The 26,118-nt window shown below is 39.1% G+C and overlaps 1 protein-coding gene across 1 annotated transcript in view; it reads right to left on the bottom strand.

Moving 5' to 3' along the window:
* LOC132820534 (high affinity cationic amino acid transporter 1-like) overlaps positions 1-24,667 on the bottom strand; it is a 39,064-nt gene extending 14,397 nt beyond the window's left edge. Inside the window, exons 1-5 of the mRNA XM_060832775.1 lie at positions 24,584-24,667; positions 5,266-5,647; positions 2,998-3,156; positions 1,898-2,060; positions 725-846 (exon numbers count right to left, since the gene is read on the bottom strand). Of these exons, the coding sequence (XP_060688758.1) occupies positions 725-846; positions 1,898-2,060; positions 2,998-3,156; positions 5,266-5,635 (814 nt within the window). The 5' untranslated portion in view covers positions 5,636-5,647; positions 24,584-24,667. The remainder of the gene's footprint in view (positions 1-724; positions 847-1,897; positions 2,061-2,997; positions 3,157-5,265; positions 5,648-24,583) is intronic.
* Positions 24,668-26,118: the final 1,451 nt, after the last annotated feature.

Below are 26,118 nucleotides of genomic sequence, written 5' to 3'. Positions count from 1 at the left end.
CTGTGAGCAATGGAGAGGACTAATGACTGATTTAGCAGCTCAAAACTGGGCCTTGGTGTGGCACTGTGCACTAGCATAACAGAATTGTATATAACAAAAATCTGTTATTTCATAATCTTACATATGCCACACAGTTTAATCATTATGCGATCAGCAGATAAATCCTGGTTTAAAGCTAAAGCAGCACTGGACACACTACTGAATTATGCAAACATGTCAAAAATTGCAACACAGAGGCATTTACATGCTAATTACCAAAATAAATTTAATGCTCTCACAGCCACAGATCAGAATAATGTCAGCAGCCTTAACATGACCTGTCAAGAACAGTAAACGCTGATGCAGACACATGTGGTCAAGGTTGCTCTTACAGCACCTCTCTCCCATATAACCTCTACTTCCCAGTCAGATAAAATTGAGTATGTTCCAAAAACACTACCACCGTAAAATTTATTTCCACAACACACACTATCTGGCCTTGGGATACAAGTCATTGTTCCTTCGTCAGCACCATGTCAATATGCTGCAGGAAATCAAGGTGATCAACCCAGAATGTTCTGCAAAAAAAAATACAGCCTTTTCACTTTTATCCATTCCCATAATGTAAAGGAAAAATAAACTGTGCTTGACTGAGGCTGACTCACTCCTGTAGAACAATAATAATGAAAAAGCACCTTCAAAATAAAGCAGAAAATGAAAATTGTTTCAAAGGCTCTGTTCTTACCTGTAGTCGCAATACAATCAAATCCTACAAAGGCATAGAAGCAAGTTGCTGCTCCTGTGAGAACCCCAAAAAATCCAAAAGGAGTGAATCCACCAGAGCCAAACTTTCCTCCTGATTCAGTACTGAGACAGACACAAACATAAACCATGTAAATGGACAGTTAACAAATACTGTACAGCCGAATAAACAGAAAATTAAGAGACAAAGTTACTTCTTCACTAAAAGGAAGTAATTTTAACCCCCAAGAATAGGTGGGCTTAGTTCGGGGAAGAAGTAAAAATGTTAATAATTTCAAATTTGACCTGACCGCTTCCAAAACCTTAATAGAAAAAAACTCAGCCAATCCATTCTCAGGAAACATGCTGATCACCAAAATTACTTAAGGAGTCTAATTCCTCACACTGATATGATATTTATTTGTAAACTCGTGCTGGCCAAGGATTATTGGGGTTGGTTTCCTGGCAGGGAAAATGAACTGAAGCAGGCCAGATTCACAAGTCACACACTTCTAAAATATTGCCTAAGAGCCAAGAGACAAGGTATTTCCCATACCCTACCTCTTTACATAACTCTTGACAATCCCCAACCCCCAACTCAATGGAGATCTAATCCAATCCATAATATTTTCCTGAAACATGTGTAGGATATATCAGATTGAACTTTACTTCACTTAAGAGTGCCAACCCCAGTGGTCATATCCTACATGTTAATACACATTTTGTTTTAAATTTAGTCCTATCACACCTACACACACCAAATGCAAATCTGATATTGGCAGATTTAGCAACCCTGATTACCTGTGGAAAGGAAGAGGGGAAAGTTCTGATTCCTATATAATGAGTCCTTCTGGAAACAGCACATGAACTGACACTAGCAGAGGGCATGATCTACATAGCTCTAATGTCATTACATGGCTGAATATCTTGCTTGGTATTATCTTAAACACTAGGTTTCATCTGTTTTGACGAAAAAAGTTAATGCCAGAGTTTAAAAAGCATCAGATGGAAAATTTAAATCACATTGTTGAGAGCTTCTGAAGAAGTTTATCATGCTCCATAATGAATCAGCAATTTCAAATGACGGAGACCAAAATGGAGGAAAAAAAAAACCATTGATGGTGCAAAATGAAAAACTCCAAGACATTTCAAAAGGAGCAAGGAACTATGTACAAACCTGTTGATATAAGTCTCATTGTAGTCAGATGCTGTAAGCTGCCAGTTCTTGATGTCACCTTTTACAAAGCCCGTTATAATGACAAAGCACAGGACCATTAGATTAATAGCAGTAAAGATTTTGTTCACGAGTGCTGACTCACTCACTCCAAATGCCAAAAGACCTATAAAAGATAAGCACATCAGTTAAATAGAGGCATCTTATAACAGAATTGCAGATTTAATTTTGCTATTTACAATTTTTTTTTAGTGGGCTTGTCAAATTTATGGTGCAGGAAGACAGATAAATCTGCATATGCTGTCCTGCAAACATCTAAAAGATGCACCAAGTTACCACTATTTCAGAGTTTGCTTGGTTGCCTTATGGAGTAAGAAACCAACTCCCAAAATCACTGGCTTTTGTTTCTTTCCTTTATTTTCTTCCTCTTCGAAGAGTTTCAGAGGCAATCTCTCACCATATTATCTAAATGGTGAAAGATTGCAGAGCTTTGGGAAGAGATATCAGTGTTTCCTTCTGCAGAGATTTAGTACACAGGAACAGCAAGAATAATAGAATTTGTATGATAAGGGGAACTGAATGCTAGAGTAGGGAGGTTATGCTTCAGTTATAAGCGCATTGGTGAGATCACATCTGGAGTATTGTTTGCAGTACCTATAGAAGAATGTTAATGTATAGGGAAAGAAATCTGCCATATATGTGACTCCAGATCCACAATGTGGCTGACTTTTAACTGTCCTCTGGGATGACTGATAAATGCTGGGCCTAGCTAATGCCACCCTCTTGTACAAATAAAACAAAATGCTGAGCCAGCACAGACAAATATGAATCTCTAAGTTTGCACTTGAAATTAGCACAATTTATTTCAAGCTTGAAATGAGCTCTGCACTGCAACCTAAAAAAGAATCAGACTAATTTACAGCTGGCCCAAGTATTTTTGCGGATTGGACACGGGCCTGTGCACTAATAAATTATTGATTTAACTTTCATTTTATGCCCTTAAAGTGGGCAAAATGATCTTAAAAGTCTTGCTTCACTGATTGTTCAGTTAACTAATATTTATTTATGAAAATTATGAAAATTTAGTTATGTTTGTAGCTGACCTGTAAGAAGCAAGATTAGGATGACTGCAAATATGTCTGGATATGTTGCAAGTACACCAGGACAATTCATATTCAAGTGGCTTTCAAAAAAAGTCGAAATTTTCTGATCGATGAGATTGTCGAACGTAGAACTCCAAGCTCTAGCAACACTTGCCGTACCTGAGGAATAAAAGCAAATATTAATTCAGTAAGATTTCAGCTGGGAGAAACCAGATAATACTATTTATTTTCTTCTTCATTTACGTATAAATAAACCTTGAACCACTTGATGTGGATGTGCATTGGTGAAATGAAATGAAAAATAGTGTTCCATTTGCCAATACTTCTTTTTCTGGGGTACTCATTTGTTTTCTGGGCTAAAAACCCAAATACTTCCTCTAATACATTTTACAAAATTATACTTGGAGGTGTAAAGAAATGTTGCTTTTTAATGTAAAACGCCATCTCTTTGCTGAAATATATTTACAGGAATGTAGGAACAGGAGTAGGCCATTCAATCCCTTGAACTTATTCCACCATTAAAGTGAGATCATGGCAATCTGTGACTTAATTGTGTATATACATCTGTCTTTGGTCCATATACTAAAATTTTTGTTAAACAAAACTATTCATCTATCTCAGATTTAAAAGTAAGAACTGATTCATCACCCACCTGTATTTATGGAAGAGTTCCCCAACATTTACAATATTGTGTGTGTAGAATCTTTAGTGCCAAAAGGAATAGATGACCCAGTATCAAATATTCTGAATCAGGTACCCTTCAATTATTTGTCATAAAACATCCAGCAAGGTTTAGTATTCTCAAATGATTTGCCTGCATGCTTTTCTTGGGCAACTGGTCGCACACCCATTGTTCTCTGTACAGTGTAGTTATATCTAAACTGTCTGCGCACCTATTTCCTTCTTGAGTCCCTAACCCTCAAGACTGGACTTTACGAGGCATTGTAAACACTGTTCCTTCCCACCCCAGCTATGAAGTTCGTGTGGGGAAAAGTACAGATAGGTGGACACTTGGGACAGCTGCCCCACATTAAGACCATTTGAGTTGAGGCAGGACTTCTGCCCCTAAACAACAAGAAATTCTGTTTCAGATACTAGCCAGAACTCTGCAGCTGCCTAGTCACCAGCCATTACTGGACACAGCCATTCAGCATTAATCAGAGTAGAACTTGAGTGTTTAGGGCTAGTCTCCTATAGTTTCCTGTTTGCTTGGCATAAGCCTCTTCTTTTGCTGGTTAAGTCCTGTCAACAAAAGGATCTCCTAAATTAACATGAATTACCATCTTCAATGCCTAACGATAACTCTGCTACTAACAAGATTAAGATGGAGGCAAGGGCAAGTGTTTTGGAAGATGGATATCCACCTTTTGAATTTTACTCATCTTTTAACCTGTCAGTGCAGGAAGGTATCAAATAGCTCTTAATTACAAAGTATGTGTAATGTCATACAATTTATTATAATTCAGCTTAATCCTCAGAACTGTGAAAAATGTAATACATTCTTCACGAGTACATTACTTCTACAGTATGAAGATTCCCATTTTCCACAGTCTGTCTTTATAGTTCAGGGCACCAAGTACTGATATTAGTTCAGTTACTCTCTCACTGCAGGAGTGATTCAAATTATAGATAGTACTCCAAATGTTGGTACAAATACATCATACTCCTGGAGTCTTAATGGTCAACTTCTCTGGCTATACACCCGAAAATTGTGTTTGCATTTCCACTCATTTTATTATAAATGCTTGTTTTCCTTAAATTGCCTTCAAATCATCAGGATGTCCAATATGTTTTATAACCAATTAAGTACAGTATTTTATTAGTTTCTTTTTTTTTAAATAAAATGAGAAATGTATCAGCTAATTTCTGTAACAAACACCAAAATGATTATTTTATTTGATTTCAGTGGTATTTATTAAATGATAAATATTTTTAAGGATGTTGGGACAGCTCACTGCTCTTCCTTCATTTCAAAGATGACACATTCTCTGTGACTACCTCATTACAGAATTTTCTAGGAGTTCTCCTGATCATTCTATCTGCGTCAGAAACTCTGATTAACTAGCATTAACTGGCTAATTACGTAGTTCCTGAATATACAGTATATGATTGAGGAAAATGCCCTGTGTAATTTAGTGTTACTACTTGAAACTATCTCTCGCTCAAATAACAAAAGTGCAATGAAATTTAATCAAAAATAAATGTAAAAGCTAAGTTTTATCCCTTTCACCAACATAAAAAGCAAGATAAAATTAAATTCAAACTTACCCAACACATATGATAAGATTAAATTCCAGCCGGTTATAAAAGCCCATATTTCACCCACAGTCACGTAGCTGTAGAGGTAAGCAGATCCAGTCTTGGGAACTCTGGCACCAAACTCAGCATAGCACAAGCCAGCAAGTACTGAGGCAAGAGCAGAGATCAAGAAACAAAGGACAATAGCAGGACCTGCCTTGTCCCTGGCTACTTCACCTGCTAAAACGTACACACCTGCCCCAAGAGTACTGCCGACCCCAAGTGCAATTAGATCTAATGTTGTCAGGCATCTAACAAACCGGGTTTCATCTGTGTTGCAGTCAACAATTCGTCTACGAATCAACTTCTTCCCAAAGCTTTCCATTATCTTACTTGCCATTTTGTAGAAGTGCTGCATTTTAAAAGAAAAACAAAATCATTGTAAAATGCGTAAAACCTACACTGCATCCGTTACACATCAAAACATTTCAAAGTGCATCATAAAGGAACTAGTTGAACTGCAAGTACTACTAGAGAAATGCTACCCTAAAGTGCAGTGGATGCTGGGATTGAGAATAAATTTGAGGAGGAGTTAGACAGATTTCTAATTGGTAAGGGTTGAAGGGATATGGAGAGAAGGCAGGAATGCGGGGCTGAGAAGCAGATCAGCCATGGCGGAGCAGACTTGATGGGCCAAATGGTCTAATTCTGCTCATATATCTTATGGAATTATGAACTAATATTACTTGAGAACAAATGTTAAGGTCATTTTCAGAGGTGTCTGAATCAGAAAAGCAGAAGGATAAAGAAAAGTCAAAACATGTGGTCATCATGATGAATGACAAATTCAGAGAAGAAGCACAGTGGTTCTTACTCAACAGTGGACGGCGGGAGGAGAGAAGGAAGTGTTGAAGAAACTTGTAGCAATAATGCTACAATTAGGTCATGGGCATATTTCTAAATAAAGAACTCTTGTTACGGGACGCGAAAAAGGGATGGACAAGTTGTCAGAAGGAAATGAGGCATAAAATAGGGCAGCCTGTTGCTTTGAGAAGCTGTGGACAAGTTAGGCCTGTGTAGAAATATAGCTATGAGGAAGTTGCAAAAAAAATGTTTGAAGTGAAACTAGACCAAAAGCATGAATGACAGTGCATTTGTTACACGCAGAGAAAAGCAAAAGTTGAAACTCAAACCCATTGTTTAGCAGAAAAGCAGGGCTGGAATAAACTAATTACAACTTACAGGAAAACTTGCATGGGAAAGATCTTGTAATACAAGTACTTGAGAGGCCAAGAAATGAGTACTGATTAAATCACATTGGATAAAAGTTCTACTGTTTAAAATTGAGAAGTTAAAGTTCACAGCACCCATCAGCAAAGTTGAGAATAGAAAAAAAATTAAGATAATCAGAATTTTGATTGTGGTTAGTGACACAAAGGTTGATTTCTAAGAGTCTTGATGCTAAGAGCTGAAAGATGAGCAATATAGTATGGTACATAGTTTCAGCATGGGAGATCTTGCCTGCTTCACCGCTTTAAATTAACATTCAATAGTTTAGTTCCTTGTGTGCGTGAAGTGTTCACAACAATTCCAGTCTGTACCCTAATGCTATGGTTAATCTGTTTGTTTTAGCGCAGAGACAATGAGAGTGTTTAACTACAAAATTCAAAAGCCTCAGATTACAGAGCAATTGACAGACTGTAGAACTCCTGATTAATCATTAATACGAAGGACACCATTACAAGACTGTGAAAAGCAAAGGGAAACATTAATGCCTGTAGTTTCTTTATTTTCAAAATACAGATGTCCACCTAAAACGTGTATTTGCTATTTCCTGTTCCACGTAGAAACCTGGCCAGATGTTGAATATTCTTTCTGTGCAGTTACCAAGCTCAGGAAATTTCTGCATGTAGGCAGTGTCCAAGGGCACCCTTCTGATCAAACCACAGTATTCAGGGATCCACATATACAGTACATCCTAAACATTTTCATACTTACATTTAAATTTGAAGGGTACACAATAACAGATAATAATTTTTACAGAATTAATAAAGTCAAAGTTACTACAAAAATAAACTGTCATTCAAAACTTTTTTATTGCAGTAGCAACTCATTTAAAGGAACAATTTAATGGTGCCCTCCAATCACAAGGCTAGAAACCAGAGATCAAAATATACAGATCACAGCTTTTTGAATCCTGCCCAACTCCAAACACGCAAAGTATCTTTTTAAAAAAAAAACAAGCAAAGAAAATCAGATCGTTATGCAATCCTACCAAGAAAAATCAGCTGTCATTGCTTGATTGGAGTGGAGGAGAAAGAGAAGCATTTAGAAAATCCATTGTACAAAAACAACTAGACGCACTTTAAACAGTAGTCCAGAAGTTTCTGTGAGGGAAATACACAAAACTGACAGTGAACAGTTTCAGATGTATAAGAATTTTCAGTTTCCACACACCACTTCTTTCAGTCCACTATTGATCTTTCACCAAGTGAAAAGTCACCACTGACGAGACAATCTGCCCAGTCTTTGCAAGTTTTATCAGTTGCCTCGAGCACACTTAAAAAGGTAGTCTCAGTCTCTCAATATTGTTCACAATTTCAACAAAAATCTTCAACCATCAATTTGATTCTACAGGAAATGTACAGTATCTCCCTATCAAGTTTAAATTAAAAATGAGGAGCTTAATATTACAGCCTGTACTGAGACCAGCTGCTGTTTCCCCATATAAGTAACACAATCACTTTAGTATTCAAATGCTAATTCTCTATCATCTCATAGAAAGCAATATGAAATATGGGCTAAGTAGGATGCTCTTGTCCTTACCTTCACATTCCAAATTAACAATAATGTGGAACACTAGCTATCTGTTTATATTTACACAGGAGAAGGAAGTACTGACTCATTCAAATCCACGTACTTCTATAATCCTGACCGAATATGCAAAAGAACAATGAATTCATTCAAAATGCTTTCACAGCTTTCGTAATCCTCCAATTGCATAGTATAATTAGTTAGAACCAAATATGCAGAAACTTCTTTGCCATCGATCCTCTCAACAAGGTTCACACTGTTTCATTTAACAAAAAAAAATCATATTCTAAACACATGACAGGACAGCAACAGTTCCATTTTGGCTTAACCCCATCATTGTATCAAAACCTGCTATTCTAGACAAGATTTATTCACTTATTAAAACTACTTGAACCAACATGCTATTAATACTGGAAGGATTTATTTTGGGAAGGGACAAGACAATTGTTTCTTTCTTTATCCCAATATGAATCAGCCAAATTAGTATTTTTTTTGCATTGACAACACTAACCAAAGCTTTCCAACAATTCTAACCAAGGCTTTCTATAACATAGGATGCCTTCCTTGACTGCCGGCTTGCAGCATACATTAGAAAATTCATCAGTAGAATAGCATGCTCACTGTGCTTTCTTGATATCTGCCATTGACAGGCAACGCACAGTAAACAAATACACTTCATAAATCTCCACAGAGATCTGGAAGTCAAGGATGTAATTAATGTCTGTCTGTGACAGATTTGTCTCTATGAGATTGGAGAGAAAAGATATTCTGGTTAGTGTGTTTTGGTCAGATGTCAAACATAATGGAAGGACTTCTTACATCAATTATTTCTAGTGAAATCATAATTTATTATAAAAGAATGGCTTTGCTAAAGACAGTCATCATAATGTTGAGAAGGCAACCAAAGAAAGTATTCAGGAACTCCAAGCAAACAAAAATACAGTGCAAAGCAGATTTTTAATTTGCCAGCAAAAGCTCATTTGAATAGTAAAGAATCAGACCATGACTAAACAACTTTGCATATGAGAACCTTTTAATTATTTATTGTATGAAGTATTTAACTATTGTGAATGGAAGATTAAGAATTGCAACTGATATGGTTTGACTTTTTATGATCACCCTTCTGATGAATCACATTCTGGATTTAGAGGAGTTATCACTCCATTTATTTTATTTGTTCATGAGGTGTGGGAATCACAGGCTAGGTCAGCACTTACTGTCTGAAAAAGGGTGGTGAGCTGCCTTCTTCAACTGCAGTAGTGTGGGGTCATTCACAGTGTTATTGTATTTCTCTTATTTAATTAATATTCACTGTGTGCCTTGCTGTGTAATATTGTTGCATTGTACAAAGCTAAATTAAAATTAGAAACTTGGAGCATTTAATGTTCAAATTAGGCAAAATAAAATGCACAATTCAAACAGCTTTATATTGAAGAATGGTGTGCCAAGGATGGAATGCAGACAGGAAGTAGCAAAAATCAAAATTGTTCCGAGAACGAGAGTTAGTTTGCTAAAAAGACACAAGCTAACTGCAAGTCTTTTCTGATTACCAATGTCCAAAGCTGTCTCAAGTCAGCTCCTGGCAATTTTAGGTGGAACACAAAACACACACACAAGAATCAAGTAGCAAAAGTACTTGGAGGCTGAAGTCAAAACTTTGGATCACTGTAATAGGATTAGGGGTGCATTATTGCTTTTAAAAACAAAGGTTGAGTTTGTTTGCAGTCTCTAAATTTGACAGAGCATCTCTCCAACACACCACAACACCCACTGACAGGAAATTAATGCCTCAGATTTACATGCATGATCATTAGTTTCAAATCCCAAGTGGCTGCAACATACCGTGATTTCCCCTGGCTTTCTGCAGCAAAATTCATCCATGAGTCATAAAAGACATCAGAGGTTTACAACTCCGGAAAAAAAAACTGATTTGAGAGCATCACCTGCCCCACTAATTGTGCAATTGTCATTTCTTTGGGCAAATGATTTCGGAGAAATTAGCAAATAGATATCGTTAAAAGCAAAATGTTCAAGCAGCAATATACTCAAATCTTGTAACTTTCAATCACTCACATTATACGATTTGCTTTAAAAAAAAATCTGTTTTCATATACAATCAAATATGTCACTTCATTGCAGCAATAATAAGGAGCTACAATACTCAGCAGCTCATGCAGCACCAGCTTTCCTCACAACTCAAGGAATGTACAAGCCTTCACCAAAGGCTTGCGTGGGACAAGGACAACATCACAAAAGACTGTTTTTGGGATGAAAACCTCAAAAATGTCAGGCACACAAATTACAATGCTTTATTGTTGGATCAACTAAAGCTCTTGGTCAACACTAAGCCACCTTTCAACCACAATTCTAACTTTTAAATTTCCTGAAATTCTTCTTAATCACAGTTCTGGGGATTGACATCTCTATCTGTGTCCAACAAAAGTACACATGCATCCATGTTAATGTCCCTTATGGCTACTATCCTGATGAAGGTGATGGGAGTTCAATGAGATTGACTTTCAAGAAAACGACAAAACAGCATTATATTTTTTCATTGGATTTAAAACTTTAATGCTTTTGACCCATCTTTAGCCTATTGTATCCACACAAATCCAAACTGTAAATGCAAATAAAATGTGATATTTATGAGTAATGAGTTCAACTGAAAACAGTGGATGTGCTGTGGACCTGGTTGTCTTATTGAAGTGCGCCATGATACTGAAAAGGTTGAGAAGCACTGCAGCATTCCCTCCAATTTTCTTACTGGCTGCGAGGCCTCAAGACCTATGCGTGGCTGCGACTTCTAGAATGAGAAGTCAATGCCATGATTGGCATGCTAATGCCAATTGTCATGTGCAAACCATCAAAGCTACTGCATTCTCATATAGCTGAGGGAACACTAAACTGCTGTTATTACAACCACAGTAAGTTGGTTATGGATGTGTTAGTTATTAAATCAAACAGCTGTTTCTTTGATGATGTAGAGCTTCTACAGTGCCAAGCATGTAGAAACAATACAGGATTACCGAGGAATTGGAGATTGACATGAGGGAAAGGAGCAATTAAAGAGCACTGAAGTCACTTTTAGCACACTGGTGTCAAACTTTTGTGCAGCAGTGGATCTGAAACAAATACAGCATTTTATACAAACAGCTCTGTGGTCTCTTTCAATCTGGTAATTATTCTGGCTATGTAAATTTCTCTTCTGGAATAGTTTGAGGGGAGGTTGATCAATACAGACACTCACATGATCATATGTCACAACGGAAGGAGCACTGAGTCTCTCATTCACCACTATCCTAACCTCTAGAAACCAGGAGCTTAAGTAATGTTTATATATCAGGAGTCAATGTACATAACCTGTCTACATCTCAGTGACAAGATATTTTTAATTACCTTGTTCATTTGTAACTCACTTCGCTCATTTCATTCCCGAGAATCTGTCCACGCCCCCAACAACTAATTATACTCTTTAAATGTATTCACGATAATTGCTATCCATCTTTTCTATGTTTGTTTTCTGCTCAGCCCTCTTTCCAGTTTGGCACTCCCTTGTCCGTCTTGGTAAGGTTTGCTGGCATCAGATAATGTGGATGCCTTGTTTCGCCAGGCTCAATCTTACTGTGAATATTTAAGAATCACAAGCAAGACAAGACATTGTTGTGAGCTGAGTGGTCCATTCAAGGTTAACTCAATATAAGTTTGAGAATTTGCAGAAAGAAATGGCTGTGTTATGAAGAAGTCAATTCACTGGAGAAGTTTATAATAATCAAAGCTTAAAGGGTAAACAAGATTGCACTGTGAACACAATTCCAGCTGACTGGAGTGTTAATAACGCACTCAGAATGCAAAATATGTTCTTAATCTTTGATTGCCCCCCTCCCTTGCTGAAACCTTTGAACACTCAAAATGTAAACCCTAAACCAATCAGGAGATTGAATTTGAGTCTCCCATCCACTCTCTCAATCTCCCATCCAATCAAGTTCCTCCACATGCCCTAAGAGCTCTGAGCAGGCCTGGAAGATTCTGTCCTAGGAATCTAAAACTGTTTATCCCATTTTCTGACCCAACTCAAAATTAGCTTTTTTTGCATTCATTTTGCACGATAGACTGGTTAGCAAGGTTAGATTACATGGAATATTGGGAGAACTAGTCATTTGGATACAGAACTGGCTAGAAGGAGACAGAGTGGTGGAGGGTTGCTTTTAAGACTGGAGGTGTGGGGACCAGCAGTGTGCCACAAGTATCTGTCGCTCTGGTTCCCCCCACTCAGTCGAAGCGAAATGCTCAGAAACACAGTATAGTTTTATCTCCTTCATCTTTATTCCGGGCCCTGGAGGGAGAGAGAATGATCGCCCATGTGTGCAGGGACATGGGTTCCTGGTCTTCTCTGGAATAGCTGTTTCTTAATGAACTATGCAGTCATGTTACAAGGAGAAGCATCCAGATAAGGAAATATATATATATTGATTGGGTGACTTTTATAATCAGCGAGCATCAATAGTAAAGATTAAGCCATCTGCTGTTACACAATGAATGTTCTTAACCTCAGCTGTAATACAAAAGAGGAAGTCTGTAACTGGAAAGGAGTGGAAAAAAAAACAGATTAATACCAAATTTGAAACACAAATACAAAAGGCTTTTGATATGCAACACTAACATAGTACTAAACACACTCAAGGACTATAAGTATCAATTTCAAAAGGTGTATTTTCCATGCAGCCTTTGTCTGTATGTCATTTGTTTCTTTGACAATGGACAACCACCTTAAGGAAATGTTTTGAGGTTTATCAGTCTCCAATTTAATCAGTTTCCTTTTCTGCATTTTCAAAACTAGATTTACTGATGTTGAAAGATTTCCAGCACTTTGTCAGGAGTTCAATTAGAATTGCACTTGTGCAACAGGCTCATTCAATTCCAGGAAAGATTAGTCATCTAATCTTTTTTTCTCCTCCTCCTCTCTCTCCCCATTCCTCCCTCCCTGTAAGAGATGTTGATTCATACTGACATACAGTACTAATTTACTTGGCTCAGGTAACCATTTTCAAGAGTTTAAGATGGAAAAGCAAACACTAAGGTAAAGATGGTGCATCGAACCTTGTTAACCTGATCAGTTATTAGAATAAATATAAAAATAGCAGCAAAATGGTAAAAACTGGAAAGCCATTGTCCAGATTTCCATATTTCATGGACATATGCAACATGGTTAAGAAATCATGGAAATACCTGGGGCTGTGACTATGCAATTACTTTATTAGGAACCAAGGAAAACATGAAATACATATTTTAAAAAAGATAACTCAGGTTGAAATCTGTGTCAAAAACCACATTGTGCATGACAGTCATACATTTTAACAGTTCTTGGCCAGCCAACAAATGGTGCGAGTGCTGGTTTGCTATTCAATTTGGGATACCAAGACAGGCTTTCAAAGCTAGACAGTCAGAAGCCTTCCAGTTTTAAATGATCAGAATCTTCTGAAAACAATAATTGTGCAGCATCCATCACTGAGTGAGTAACTGTTTGGCAAAGTGATCCACAACTGCTCTGGATCCAGGTAGGAGGGCCTCAAAGCATACTTCAAAGGCTGCATTCCACCACTCTGGCTTGCCACATTCAGGCATCTAAAGTGGTCCCAGTGACATACCAGAACATGGAGATGGACGTGATTATTTCAATCAGCCTTTTTTGACTGGCCTCAATTAGTTCTTAAGAAACATGCCAGAAAGCTACATCGATGTGTAGCTTTGTCTGTACAGCCCCCACTCTCCAACCTCCGCTTCCTATTCCCTCTCTGCAAAAATGGCTTGGGGACAAGATGGAATTGGGGAATCAGGGTAACAGCCAGCAGCTCTAGTGTTAACAGCTGGCCACCTCCAAGCCAGGCCCTTGTGGGGAATGAAAAATCAATCCTCCAAATAAACAATTTGCTAGTTGTAAAAACTGAATTTGATGTTCTGTATATAAAGGCCAGTCACTGGGATACATAGCGATTGGTCATTTGTCTTAATATCTCTTCTTTTAGCTTGGTGTTATTTCATCCCTGTTATGCTCCTCTGAAATGCCCGAAAAGTTTTAATTTTTAAAAAATGCTAAATACACACACACACAAGTTCAGAGAAGATTACCAGATTAATTCATGGAATGAGAAGGTTCTCTTATGATGGAAGGTTGGATAGGCTAGTTTTTGCTTCCACTAGTGTTTAGAAGATTAGATTAGATTAGACTTACAGTGTGGAAACAGGCCCTTCGGCCCAACAAGTCCACACCGACCCGCCGAAGCGAAACCCACCCATACCCCTACATTACCCCTTACCTAACACTACGGGCAATTTAGCATGGCCAATTCACCTGACCCGCACATCTTTGGACTGTGGGAGGAAACCGGAGCACCCGGAGGAAACCCACGCAGACACGGGGAGAACGTGCAAACTCCACACAGTCAGTCGCCTGAGTCGGGAATTGAACCCGGGTCTTCAGGCGCTGTGAGGCAGCAGTGCTAACCACTGTGCCACCGTGCCGCCCAAAGTGGAGTGGAAAGCAACTTGATTGAAACATTAAGATCCCAAGGGATCTCGGCAGGGTATATGTGGACAGAACATTTTCCCTTTAGTGAGCCTCTAGAACAAGGGGCTGCACATTTAAAACAGACATTAGGTGAAACTTTTTCTTTTAGAGGGCAATGTGTCTTTTGAACTCTCAGTTTAGAGAAGGTGGTAGGAACAGAGTTCTTGAATAATTTTAAGGCAGAGATACATATTAGTGTTAAGCAAGGGGGTGAAAGATTAATCGGGGTAGGTGGAAATGTGGATTTGAGGGTACAATCAGATCAGGTATGAACTTATTCAGGGGCAGAATGGCAGTTCCTGCTCCTGATTCATACATGCATATGGAAGTTGTTGTATTAACATAACAATCTAGTACCATAACAGTTTTCACAAAAAAATGAATTCTGTCATATGATCATAGAATTGTTACAGCAGAGAAGACCATCCAGCCAGACTTTTCCTTGTCAGTGGTTTGTGAGCGTCTCAGTTTGCCCAATTCCTTTGCTTTCCGCCTATTACCCTTTAAATGTTTTCTCATAATTATCTAATTCCCTTTTGAAGCACAACTGAGTTTGCCCCCACCACCCTTTCAGCCAATGCATTCCATATCCTAGTCACTTACTACATAAAAAGGTTTATCCCCATTATTTTGGGTGCTCCAACCTCGCACCAATGCGAAGTTTCTCTCAATCTATTCTCTCCAGAATGTTTACGATTTTGAAAATCACTATATATCAATTACCTGCTCAACCTTCTTTTCTCTATGGAGAACGGCCTCAGTTTTGACAATCTACAAGCCTCTTATACCTCCTGCAATCTTGTAAATCTATTCTGTAGCTTCTGCAATGCCATCTCTTCCTTACTAAAATGTGTACCCAGAATAGGGCACAAAGTTCCAATTGAGACTGAAGCACCATAGATAATAAGATCATAACAATTAGGAAAGGAGTAAGTTGTTCAACCCCTTGAGTCTGCTCTACCATTCAATAGGATTACAGCTGAACTGACATTCCCCTCATCCACTTTCCTACCTTTTCCCCATAACCCCGATTCCCTTACTGATCAAGAATCTATCTCATCATTAAATAAATACAAAGATTCTGCCTCATAGCTTTCTGTGGCAAGGAGTTCCCAAAACACTCAACCTTGATCTCTGCCTTAAATTGACCCTATAATGGTTCACCATAACTTCCTTGCTTCCGAGTTCTATGCCTCGATTAATGATGGCTAGGATTCCATAGGCCTTATTAACCCAGAGAGAAAAAGAAATCTCTCTCACTGCAACCTTTCTCTCATGATCCTTTTCATTTGTTCACCGGCAGAAGAAGTGTCAATAGGTAACTTTTGAAGTGATACTATTCCTTTTCAACAACAGTGCAAAGTACTGGGAACCAATCAGGAGTAGGAACACAGGCTCCGATTTTTGGCCCCTCCACTTCGATACTGAAACCAAGAGCATTTAACACTGACTGGAAGCTTCTAGTCTATACGTTTCATTAATGTATTAGATGGTGCATTAACCTTTAAAGTCAATAGCTCAGGTGCTAACCTTTTACACGGTTTCTCTCCTTAAGGAAAAACTTAAGATATAAGAATAACACTTTGCCCTACAAAATGCACTCCTTGGTAAATGACAGAATTGTGTAATCTTGGAAATGCCTATGTGAAGTAATTGGATATGGAATGGGAGGCAGGACGTCTAAATTATCTTTTACTCATTAGAATAACAAACCTAAGGCACATACTGTAAAAGATAGAAATGTTTCCTTAAAGGAAGTTATTGAGCAACAGCTGCTGTTTTCCAGTTTGTCAAACTTCATAATGTCAGTAACAATTTCACTTCTTGAATCAACTTCTGCCAAGACTAAGTGCCAGTGTTGGTGTCAGTACAACAGGCATCTCATCAGTAACTAATTCAAACTAAACTTCTTTCACTGAAGGTGCATACTGCAGAACAAGAGTTTTCAAAAGGTATGTTTCAAAAAGAAGCCTACTGATCGAAACAGTATCTGTGAAAAGAGAAAGAGTCAACATTTAAGAGTTCAAACTCACTATAATTTGATAGTTTACTTCAGGAAATACAGCTGGTAACTCCTGCTAAGAAGTCTCACGATAAGGAGGTTGTGGTGAGATCACAACTGAAATACTGTGTGTAGTTTGCACTCTGTATTAAAGAAAGGTTATATGTGCATTAAAGCACTCCAGTGAGGGTTCACTAAATTGGTTTCTGGGATAAAGAGGTTATCCTATGATGATAGGCTGATTCGGGATCAGTTAGTCAGGGATATATTCTTTGGAGTGTAATGGAATCGGTGATGATCTCATTGAATTATGAAGAGCTCAATAGGGAGTCACAATAATTGTTTCAGTTGACTGGGGAATCTACAAATGCAGGGTCAAGAGGGCCTGATGCTATAGGACAAAGATGAGGAGAAATTATTTCACTGACAAGACAGTGACTCATTGAAATTTCTCTGCCACAGAGGGATGTGGATGCACCATTGAATATAACAGCATACAAACAGACTTGTAGTCTCTCAGGGAGAGTTGAGGGCTATAGACAGTGGGTTTGAAGCAGAGGATTGATCATGATCATACAGAACAGCAGAACAGGTCAGTCGGGCCTATGTTCCACTCTTGCCCCTTTTTTTGTGTGTTCTGGTGTTCTTGTATCACAGGACAAGTTAAAAGTGTTTGTAAAAATTAAAAATTATTTATATGCACTTAAACCGAGCAGATTCTGTGCAATTATTCCTCAGAGTATAGAAGCATTTACACTTTCAATGGTCTATGAAACATACCTTTTGACTAAAACTTAATCTGTTATACTTAAATTTGGAAGTTCACAAAATGCAATATGCTGTAAATCAAACTAATATTTCATCCAAATCTGATGTGACTTAATATGGGAATGCTGCCTGATGGCTTAGGCCAGAGATGGCAACGGTCATGTTAAAGTCTGAGTTCAGTCAAGGCAATTGAAGCTCATCATCTGATAGAATCGGCTTAATTCTCAAAAATCGTTCACTTGCGTCTCGTTAGCAGATAAACAATTCTGGGAGAGGAACTAAACCCACCCAATTCTGGTTTTAAGAAAGGCAGGAGAAGAAGAAAGTGGATGGACAATTTAAATATTCCAATGAGGCTCTTAGTTTTCAGTTCAACAATCATTCAATTTTTAACCAGTATCTAGATTTCAGGAAACATGGTGGTCTAAAAGGAATCCGTGAGGTTAACTGCCTTTATAACATTGCAAGAGGCCAAGAGGAACAATGATTCCTTCAGACACAACAAGCTACCCTGTAACACAACAACCTCCATATTTACCCCTCACACATCAAACTTGTCTGTTGGCAAAACCAGAACCACCATCCAACCTTATCCAGCTAATCAGAACCTCCAAATATTATCTGATCCTTTACCCTATAGGGACAGTAAGGCCACCATAGGATCTGCTGAAAATCTGACCTCCCTAATGCTTTAGCTGTTCTTGGAGGCTCCAACCCAGTCAGGCTTCCCATCAAAATGTCAATCAGGCTTTAAGATGGCAGGAACTACACTTAAAGAGACTTTGCTATTATATTCTTCAGGGAATTTTAGAAACCTACACAGGTACTTCCGTATGACCTGAACTCAACTGCATGCCTCATACAAAAATAACCTCAAGGTTAAACTGCATGCCAATATTACCGGTACTGTGGTACGGTTTTTAAAAAAATCTAAAATACAATAAATGCTTACAAAGCTGATTAAACAACTCAAAGTTAGCATAGTAAACAGTGTGACTAACATTTCAATCCTATAGAGAAGTTGCTTAAATAAATTTAAACATCATTGGATTCTCCTTTCCTCGATCCATGATTTTGAATATCACCTTTCTTAAAATTGAATTGCTGCAATGAATTTTAAAATACTCATAAACCACTAAGCTACTACAGCTCTCTGCCACAAAATGTAACACACTTTAGCTGTAATTAATATCTTATTAGAAAGCAGGAACATACAGATTGCTGTGTTAAAAATTAAGTGCTTCCACAAGGAATGGCCAATTGAAGTGTCAGAGAACTCTAATATGAATCAGTACCATACAAGATTCAATCCTGCTAGGGCAACCTATTCAACTCAAACGTATCATTGCCAAACCAGAGTCTCTACTCAGTCAACACTTGTTTGTGTGCTTTTCACTGGAAAAGTCACTGTATAGTCACCAACAACAGGAATCATGACCGATTTTCTCCTCACTCACTTAGAGGCAGCAAGGTCAACTATTGCATTAATAGGAAGCCCTGAAATAGATTGAAGACTGAACTTATTCTGTGATAAGTATTTTACAGGATTAAACTTAAAATCTGCAGCTACAACATTTTGTAGTAAAATGTCCCAAGAAGCTTTACAGGATTCTTGAAAGTCACATAAAGGCAATATAAAAGGTAAATACCAAACATTTGGTCAATAAAGTAATTTTTAAACTGTGTTTTAAAGGAGGAAATAGAGATAGTGAGCTTGAGGAGTGAATTCCAGAGTTTAGGAAATTAATAACAAAATGCACAAGTGCCAGTGAGTGAGTAAACTATTCCAATCAGGGTTGCTCAAGGAGCCAACCAGAGGGTCTTTTAGGACATTGACTTTCCCAGTTAAGCAATGCAGGTCAGCAAACAAAAGCTGATCAGTGAATGGGCTAACCATGAGCCAAGACACAGACAACAGGGTTTCTGACAAACTCAATATTACGCAAGCTAGAATGTAGGAGGCAGCCAGGGGTAAATTGCAATAGTCAAGCCAACAGGTAACAAAAGCTGGAAACTGATTAGTGTGAGAATCTTAGGTAATTTAAAAAAGTTTAGTTTTTCCTTTAATTTGGCAATTAACTAAACATTATACTTTTAAGTTCTGCGAAGTTAAGTTTTACTACAGCCTTAATTCAGGGATTTACCAACTCAGAGGAGTTAATTAATCGTTGGTTTGTAAAGCCTAAGTTCATCATTTTCAACTTTAAATTGAGGTCTCCCTTTGAGGTGCCTTGTTTATACTGGAAGCTGGCGAGTGAGAGAGTTTAAAAAGATTTTACATTTGAAGTGTAGGTTTTTTCTATAATTTGCAATTAATTAAGCATTATATTTTAAATTAAGAGGTTAAGGTTTATCGCAGCTTTAATTCAGGGATTTACAAGCTCAGAGAGAAGCTGCAGCCAGTCAATCTGCGTTTTCAAAACTTTAGTTGAAGAGTGTAGTGCTGGAAAAGCACAGCTAGTCAGGTAGCATCCAAGGAGCAGGACAATCAATGTTTTGGGCATAAGCCCTTCATCAAGAATCTGCCAGCTGTGCTTTTCCAGCATCACACGCTTCAACTCTGATCTCCAGTCCTTGCTTTCTCCTTTTCAAAACTTTAGTCAGTTGTTTTTCAGGAAGTACAATAAAGGCCTCCCTCAGGGCTACCTTCTCTCCACTGAGTGTTGCTTTGGTTGTATGAAATAGGTCAGTGAGTATGAGGGCCTTCACTGAAGTATAGGATGTGCTCCTTTTTATACTGCTTTTAGCCCCCTGCAGTTAGATCCTACTTTGGCAGAGAGAGAAAAGCTGATTGGTGACAACTGATTGGTATTTCTATATTTTAATTGTAATAAATAGATTTGCAGGGAAGCCAGTTTTACCAATTTGTATGAGTGTGCTGCAGTATGTATGAAGTCATAGTGCAATGAGTTTCAGATGAACACAACCGCATAAAGTGTCATTGGTTGCATAAGCTTGAGTTCCAGGTCATGAAAATTGAAGGGTGGCTGGGGTCACTCAAACTTGACTTGAAGTATAGGACAACACCGGTGTGTTTATGGAGATGACCACATCACAGCTTAGAAATGCACTGGCAGCAAAAGAATGGGTGACCATTAGGCTTTCTAATAGAACTAGGCAGGCAGTGCAAGAAGGGCTTATGCCCGAAATGTTGATTCTCCTGCTCCTTGGATGCTGCCTGACCTGCTGCGCTTTTCCAGCAACACATTTTTCAGGCAGTGCAAGAATCACCTGAATATGTTGTGCTTGCTAAATGATATATCCTTATGGAAAGCAATAGTTCCTCAGGACAGCGCAGCCAGGACAAGCCTACCATGGGCAGATCAGCTGAACAAGATGTAGAGGGAGGAAGAAGAATGGGTAGACGGTGATGAGGAATGGTTGTCAACTGCAAGACGGAACCAATGGTTTGGATGGGTGAGCATTAAAATGCAAAATAAAATTAAATCCGGAGTGCAAAGTTATGCATTTCAGGATAGCATGGAAATATATGGTGGGAGTGAACTGAGGAAATACGACCTTTTGAGAGAATGTTCACAGATCTCTGAAGGTGACTAGACAGATAGATAAGGTGGTAAAAGCAGATCTTTCTTCACTGGGTAATGTATTCAAAAACAGAGATGTGATATCGGTACTGTATAAAGACAGTGGTTAGTGCACAACAGGAGTTGTGTACAAAAACAAACTTGGCCGCCAAATTACGGAAAGGACATAACTGCTAACTGGTAAGTTTACAGATGACATCAAAAATGGAAATACAGTGGACAGCGATGAAGGTTACCTCAGAGTACAACAGGATCTTGATTAGATGGGCCACTTAATGGTGAGGTCCTGGACGGCGTTGCCAAACAAACAGACCTTGGAGTGCAAGTTCATAATTCCTTGAAAGTGGAGTCACAGGTAGATAGGATAGTGAAGGTGACTTTTGGTTTACTTTCCTTTATCATTCGGTGCATTGAGTATAGGAGTCGGGAAGTCATGTTGCGGCTGTACAGGACATTGGTTAGGTCACTTTTGGATTACTGTCTGCAATTCTGGTCTCCCTGCTATAGGAAAGTTATCATGGAACTTGAAAGGGTTCAGAAAAGATTTACAAGGATGTTGCTAGGCTTGGAGGATTTGAGCGATAGGGAGAGGCTGAACAGGCTGGGGCTGTTTTCCCTAGAGCATCAGCGGCGACCTTGTAGAGATTTATAAGGAGCATGGACAGGGTAAATAGACAAGGTCTTTTCCCTGAGATGGGGGAGTTCAGAACTGGGGAGCATAGGTTTACGGTGAGAGGGGAAAGATATAAAAGGGTCCCAAGATGCAACATTTTCATGCAAAGAGTGGTCCGTGCATGGGATGAGTTGCCAGAGGAAGTGGTGGAGGCTGGTACAATCACAATATTTAAGAGACACATGTATGGGTATATGAATAGGAAGGGTTTGGAGAGATATGGCCAAGTGCTGGCAAATGGGACTAGATTAGATTACTTACAGTGTGGAAACAGGCCCTTCGGCCCAACAAGTCCACACCGATCCTCCGAAGCGCAACCCACCCAGACCCATTCCCCTACATCCTGGTTAACGTGGATGAGTTGAATGATCTGTTTCCGTGCTGTACATATATGCTCTAGAAAAAGTCAAGGAATTTACATGAATGTTGCTAGGGCTTGAAAGTTGCAGCTATGAGGACAGATTGGATAGGCTAAGGTTATTTTCCTTAGAACAAAGGAGGCTGAGGGGGGTTTTAATTAAGGTGTACAACTAATGAGCAGCCTGGATAGATGGGACCGGGAGACTTGTTTCCCCTCATGGAGAGAGGTCAATTACAGTGGGACATAGTTTTGAGGCGATTGTGAAATAATCTGAGGGATAACCTTTCTTATTTCATCCAGAGGGTGGCAGGTGACTGGAATTTACTGCAGTTTGGTGGCTGAGGTAGAAAATCTCAAAATTGTTTAGATGGAATCAGAGTCTGCACCTGAAAGGCTATAACCTACAAGACTATGGACATGTCCTAGAGAGTGGGTTTAGTGGGTGGCTAGTTTATTCAGCTGGTTCAGACATGTACTAAATGGCCTCTTAGAACCATATAATTAAGTTATGGCTCAATGAGTGTTTGTCAGCATAATGAGGCAGGGGCAAAAATATGTGGATTTTTGTCCAAAATTGTTATTAATGGTGATAGCTATAGAAATGTCGTAGAGATTTCTAAACAGTAATCCACAGTTCTCATGTAACAAACTGATCAAATATTTACTCCAATGGAACGACAGGTATACAATCTCACTTGTCTCAAATGGAATTAGCAATGGATTTAATTTAAATAATTTGTCCAAAAGCAAACCAAATCAAATATCAGATTTTTAAAAAAATTATAGCAAGCTGCATATTTCCAAAGATTGCAAGGCACATGCTTTTTTTAAATTCAAATATTTCTTCACTTGAAGATCATAGAATCCCTACAGTGTGGAAACAGGCCATTCAGCCCCAAAAGCCCAGAGAGACTCATCCCCTACTATATCCTTGTGACCCTGCATTTCCCATGGGTAATCCACCTAACTTACACATCCCTGGATACTGTGGGCAATTTGGCATAACAATTCACCTAACCCACACATCTTTGGAGGCTCAGAACAGATTGTTCTTACATTGTTGCTTCATTAAATGGGATGAATCCTATTTAAGAACACTAAGATCTGATTATCAGCAGCTTGAAATATGCACAAATTAACAGAAACAGTGATTTAAATTAAATACTATTTTCAAAACTTCAATATTTATGCAACCCATGAAGACAAAAACCTTTGGGAAAACAAAAGTTGTTAGTTCAGTTAGCAAAGCAACACAACAAGTAAAGTTTAAACAAACATGGTATAACAGCATATGCCATTATAACAGCAGTCTTGAGTTTAATGCACTACTCCAGTGAGACGCATTAAGCACCACACTGAAAGCGTAGCTTGTCATAAACGCTGTCATCCATTCGCACAAACAAGTTTCTGTTGTAGTTTACACAGAAATATCAGCGCCGGAAATTCCGACCAGTTTTACAAAAGCGACATCCGCAGTTTGTTCTTGAACTCTTCCCCCACCATTTAGAGAGAAAGCTGTTTCCTCTCTAGTGCGACTATTAAAAAAAACGTTGGAACTGAACGAACAGTTCGAGTTTTGCAGTGCTCGTCATGTTTTAGGCATTTGACTGGTTTAAAGCACCATCTCATTCGAAAGCCAAACTTAACAGGGTCACTGAAACTCTGCTTGCTTCCTTTCTCTCTCCCCTCAGATGTGAGGTTTTTTCCCAACAATTTGTGATTTCCAGCAAACACCCAGTTTTTGTTTTGGCGGGGGGGGGGGGGGGGGTATTTTGTTTTCTTTTAGTGGCCGCTATCCTACAGTGCCACACTCTGTAAAAACTCAAGACACATTTAAAAACTTGAAGTTGGATAAATGAGGTTTTCTGGAGTTTGGGGGAGGGGGTGCTGGGGTTTGCGCGAGACCACACGGACGGTTGGTTGTTCCTGGCAACGCGGAAATTGGGCCGAAGTTTGAGCTCGCGGCTGATGCAATGTTCACACTAATGGCCGCGCTCCACCCACCCCGAACCAACAACAGCAAACCCTCAGCTCCCAACAAGCGTTACAATCCCTTGCCCAGAGCGGAATTATCTTCTTCCTACCGGTAAACGTGACCTTAAATTGGGTTTTCTGTTTATTATGTGTCAGTGCGTGTAAAATGTAAATCCGACACGGGCTGCCCGGCCGGCGGAGCGCGTGGATTTTTATTCCACTCCGCGCTCGCCACCGACTTCTTTTTGTGTTAATTAAAAGTGCGTTTTAAGTTGAAACCTCATTAAGTCTCCCAGACTATACACGTGTTTTAAAAAAGACATATCTACAATACGGAATTTCTGAACCGATAAAATAATGTAGAAACAATAAAAGAGCATTTAGGCGCCAAACACACGGCGATCTCCGAAAACGGGAAGATCCTCAGATCAAATCGCGAGTTTCTGTTCCAGATTTCTAATCGGTGCCCGGTTTTAAATATTGCGTTACTCGATTATCTATTTATTAGCAACCGGTAAACCGCGTTTCATCCAGAATAATAACGTTTTATAGCTAACTAACTATGGTTTTGGTTAACCTGACTTCAGCATCAAGACACACAAAAAAACGAATAATCCGCATTTCGGCGGCATATAAGTTAACTCACTGGGTTTCCTAGGTTGAAGTAGCCAGGGACAATCTCCGGACAAGAGTCAAGTCTACCTTGTCCTGTCTCTCTGTGAATATTGAGCCCCTCCTGCCGAGTGAAGCAAGCACGTCATGGATAAACATATCGCATTGACGCACACACTTCCTTTTGGGCACTTATCGAGTCATAGAGTTGTACAGCACGGAAACAGACCATCAGGTCCCACTCTGCCATGCCAACCAAATATCCTAAACAAACCTTGCCCTACTTGCTAACCCACGTCCCTCTAAACCCATCCAGGTGCCTTTTAAATTGTGTAATTGTATCAGTCTCCACCACTTCCTCTGGCAGCTCGTTCTTCGCACCACCTCTGCTTGAAAAAGTTGTTCCTTAGGTCCCTTTTAAATCGTTCCCTCCTCACCTTAGGGTGTTTTGCCCTCTAGTTTTGAACTTCTTTACCCTGGGGGAGAAAGACCTTGGCTATTCACCCTACCTATGCCCCCCCATGATTTTATAAATCTATACAAAGTCTTCAGCCTCCAATGCTCCAGGGAAAATAGCCCCAGCCTATTCAGCCTCTCCCTACAGCTCTAACACTCCAACCCCAGCAGCATCCTTGTACATCTTTTCTGCACCCTTTCAAGTTGAACAACATCTTTCCTATAGTATGGAAACCCGACCTGAACACACTATTCCAAAAGTGGTCTAACAATGTTCTGTACAGCCACCGATTCACATCCCTTACTAAAACAAGGAATAAAAAGGCTTGCAGTCAGATAAACATAAAATACTATGGATGCTGGCAATCTGAAATAAAAGCAAAAAGGTGCAAGAGAAACTCTGTAGGTCTGGCAGCATCTTTTGAGAAAGAGAGACAGACACAGCCACTTCAGATTCAAAACATTAACTGTTCCTCTCTCTCTCTGTAAATGCTGCAAGGCCTGTCGACGTTCTCCAGCATTTTTTATTTTCACTTGCAGTCACTTAATGTTTTTCACCAGATGAAAGCTGCTTACAGTCAACAAAGTACTTTTTTGAATCATAGTCATGTTGTAAACAAAAGAAATGCAGAAGCCAATCTGTGTGTGGCAAGCACCCCAACACAGCAGTTAGCACTGCTGCCTCACAGCGCCTGTAGACCTGGGTTCAATTCCCGACTCAGGCGACTGACTGTGTGGAGTTTGCACGTTCTCCCCGTGTCTGCGTGGGTTTCCTCCGGGTGCTCCGGTTTCCTCCCACAGCCCAAAGATGTGCGGGTCAGGTGAATTGGCCATGCTAAATTGCCCGTAGTGTTAGGCAAGGGGTATGGGTGGGTTGCGCTTCGGCGGGTCGGTGTGGACTTGTTGGGCCGAAGGGCCTGTTTCCACACTGTAAGTAATCTAATCTAATCAAATTGTTTTCACAATATCGATTGATGGATAAAAATTGGCTAAGATGGGGGCATAACTTGTAACACTTCAATCTAAAAGTGGCAATTTCAATACAATACTGTATCTAAGAATTTAGAAATGAAATACAGTGAAATGTATTTAACTCTTTAAAAATATCTGGAA

The sequence above is a fragment of the Hemiscyllium ocellatum genome, chromosome 11, assembly GCF_020745735.1.
Source record: "Hemiscyllium ocellatum isolate sHemOce1 chromosome 11, sHemOce1.pat.X.cur, whole genome shotgun sequence".
Classification (NCBI taxonomy): domain Eukaryota; kingdom Metazoa; phylum Chordata; class Chondrichthyes; order Orectolobiformes; family Hemiscylliidae; genus Hemiscyllium; species Hemiscyllium ocellatum.
Note: the sequence above shows the minus strand (reverse complement) of the source record. Positions and strands in the feature narration are given on the sequence as shown.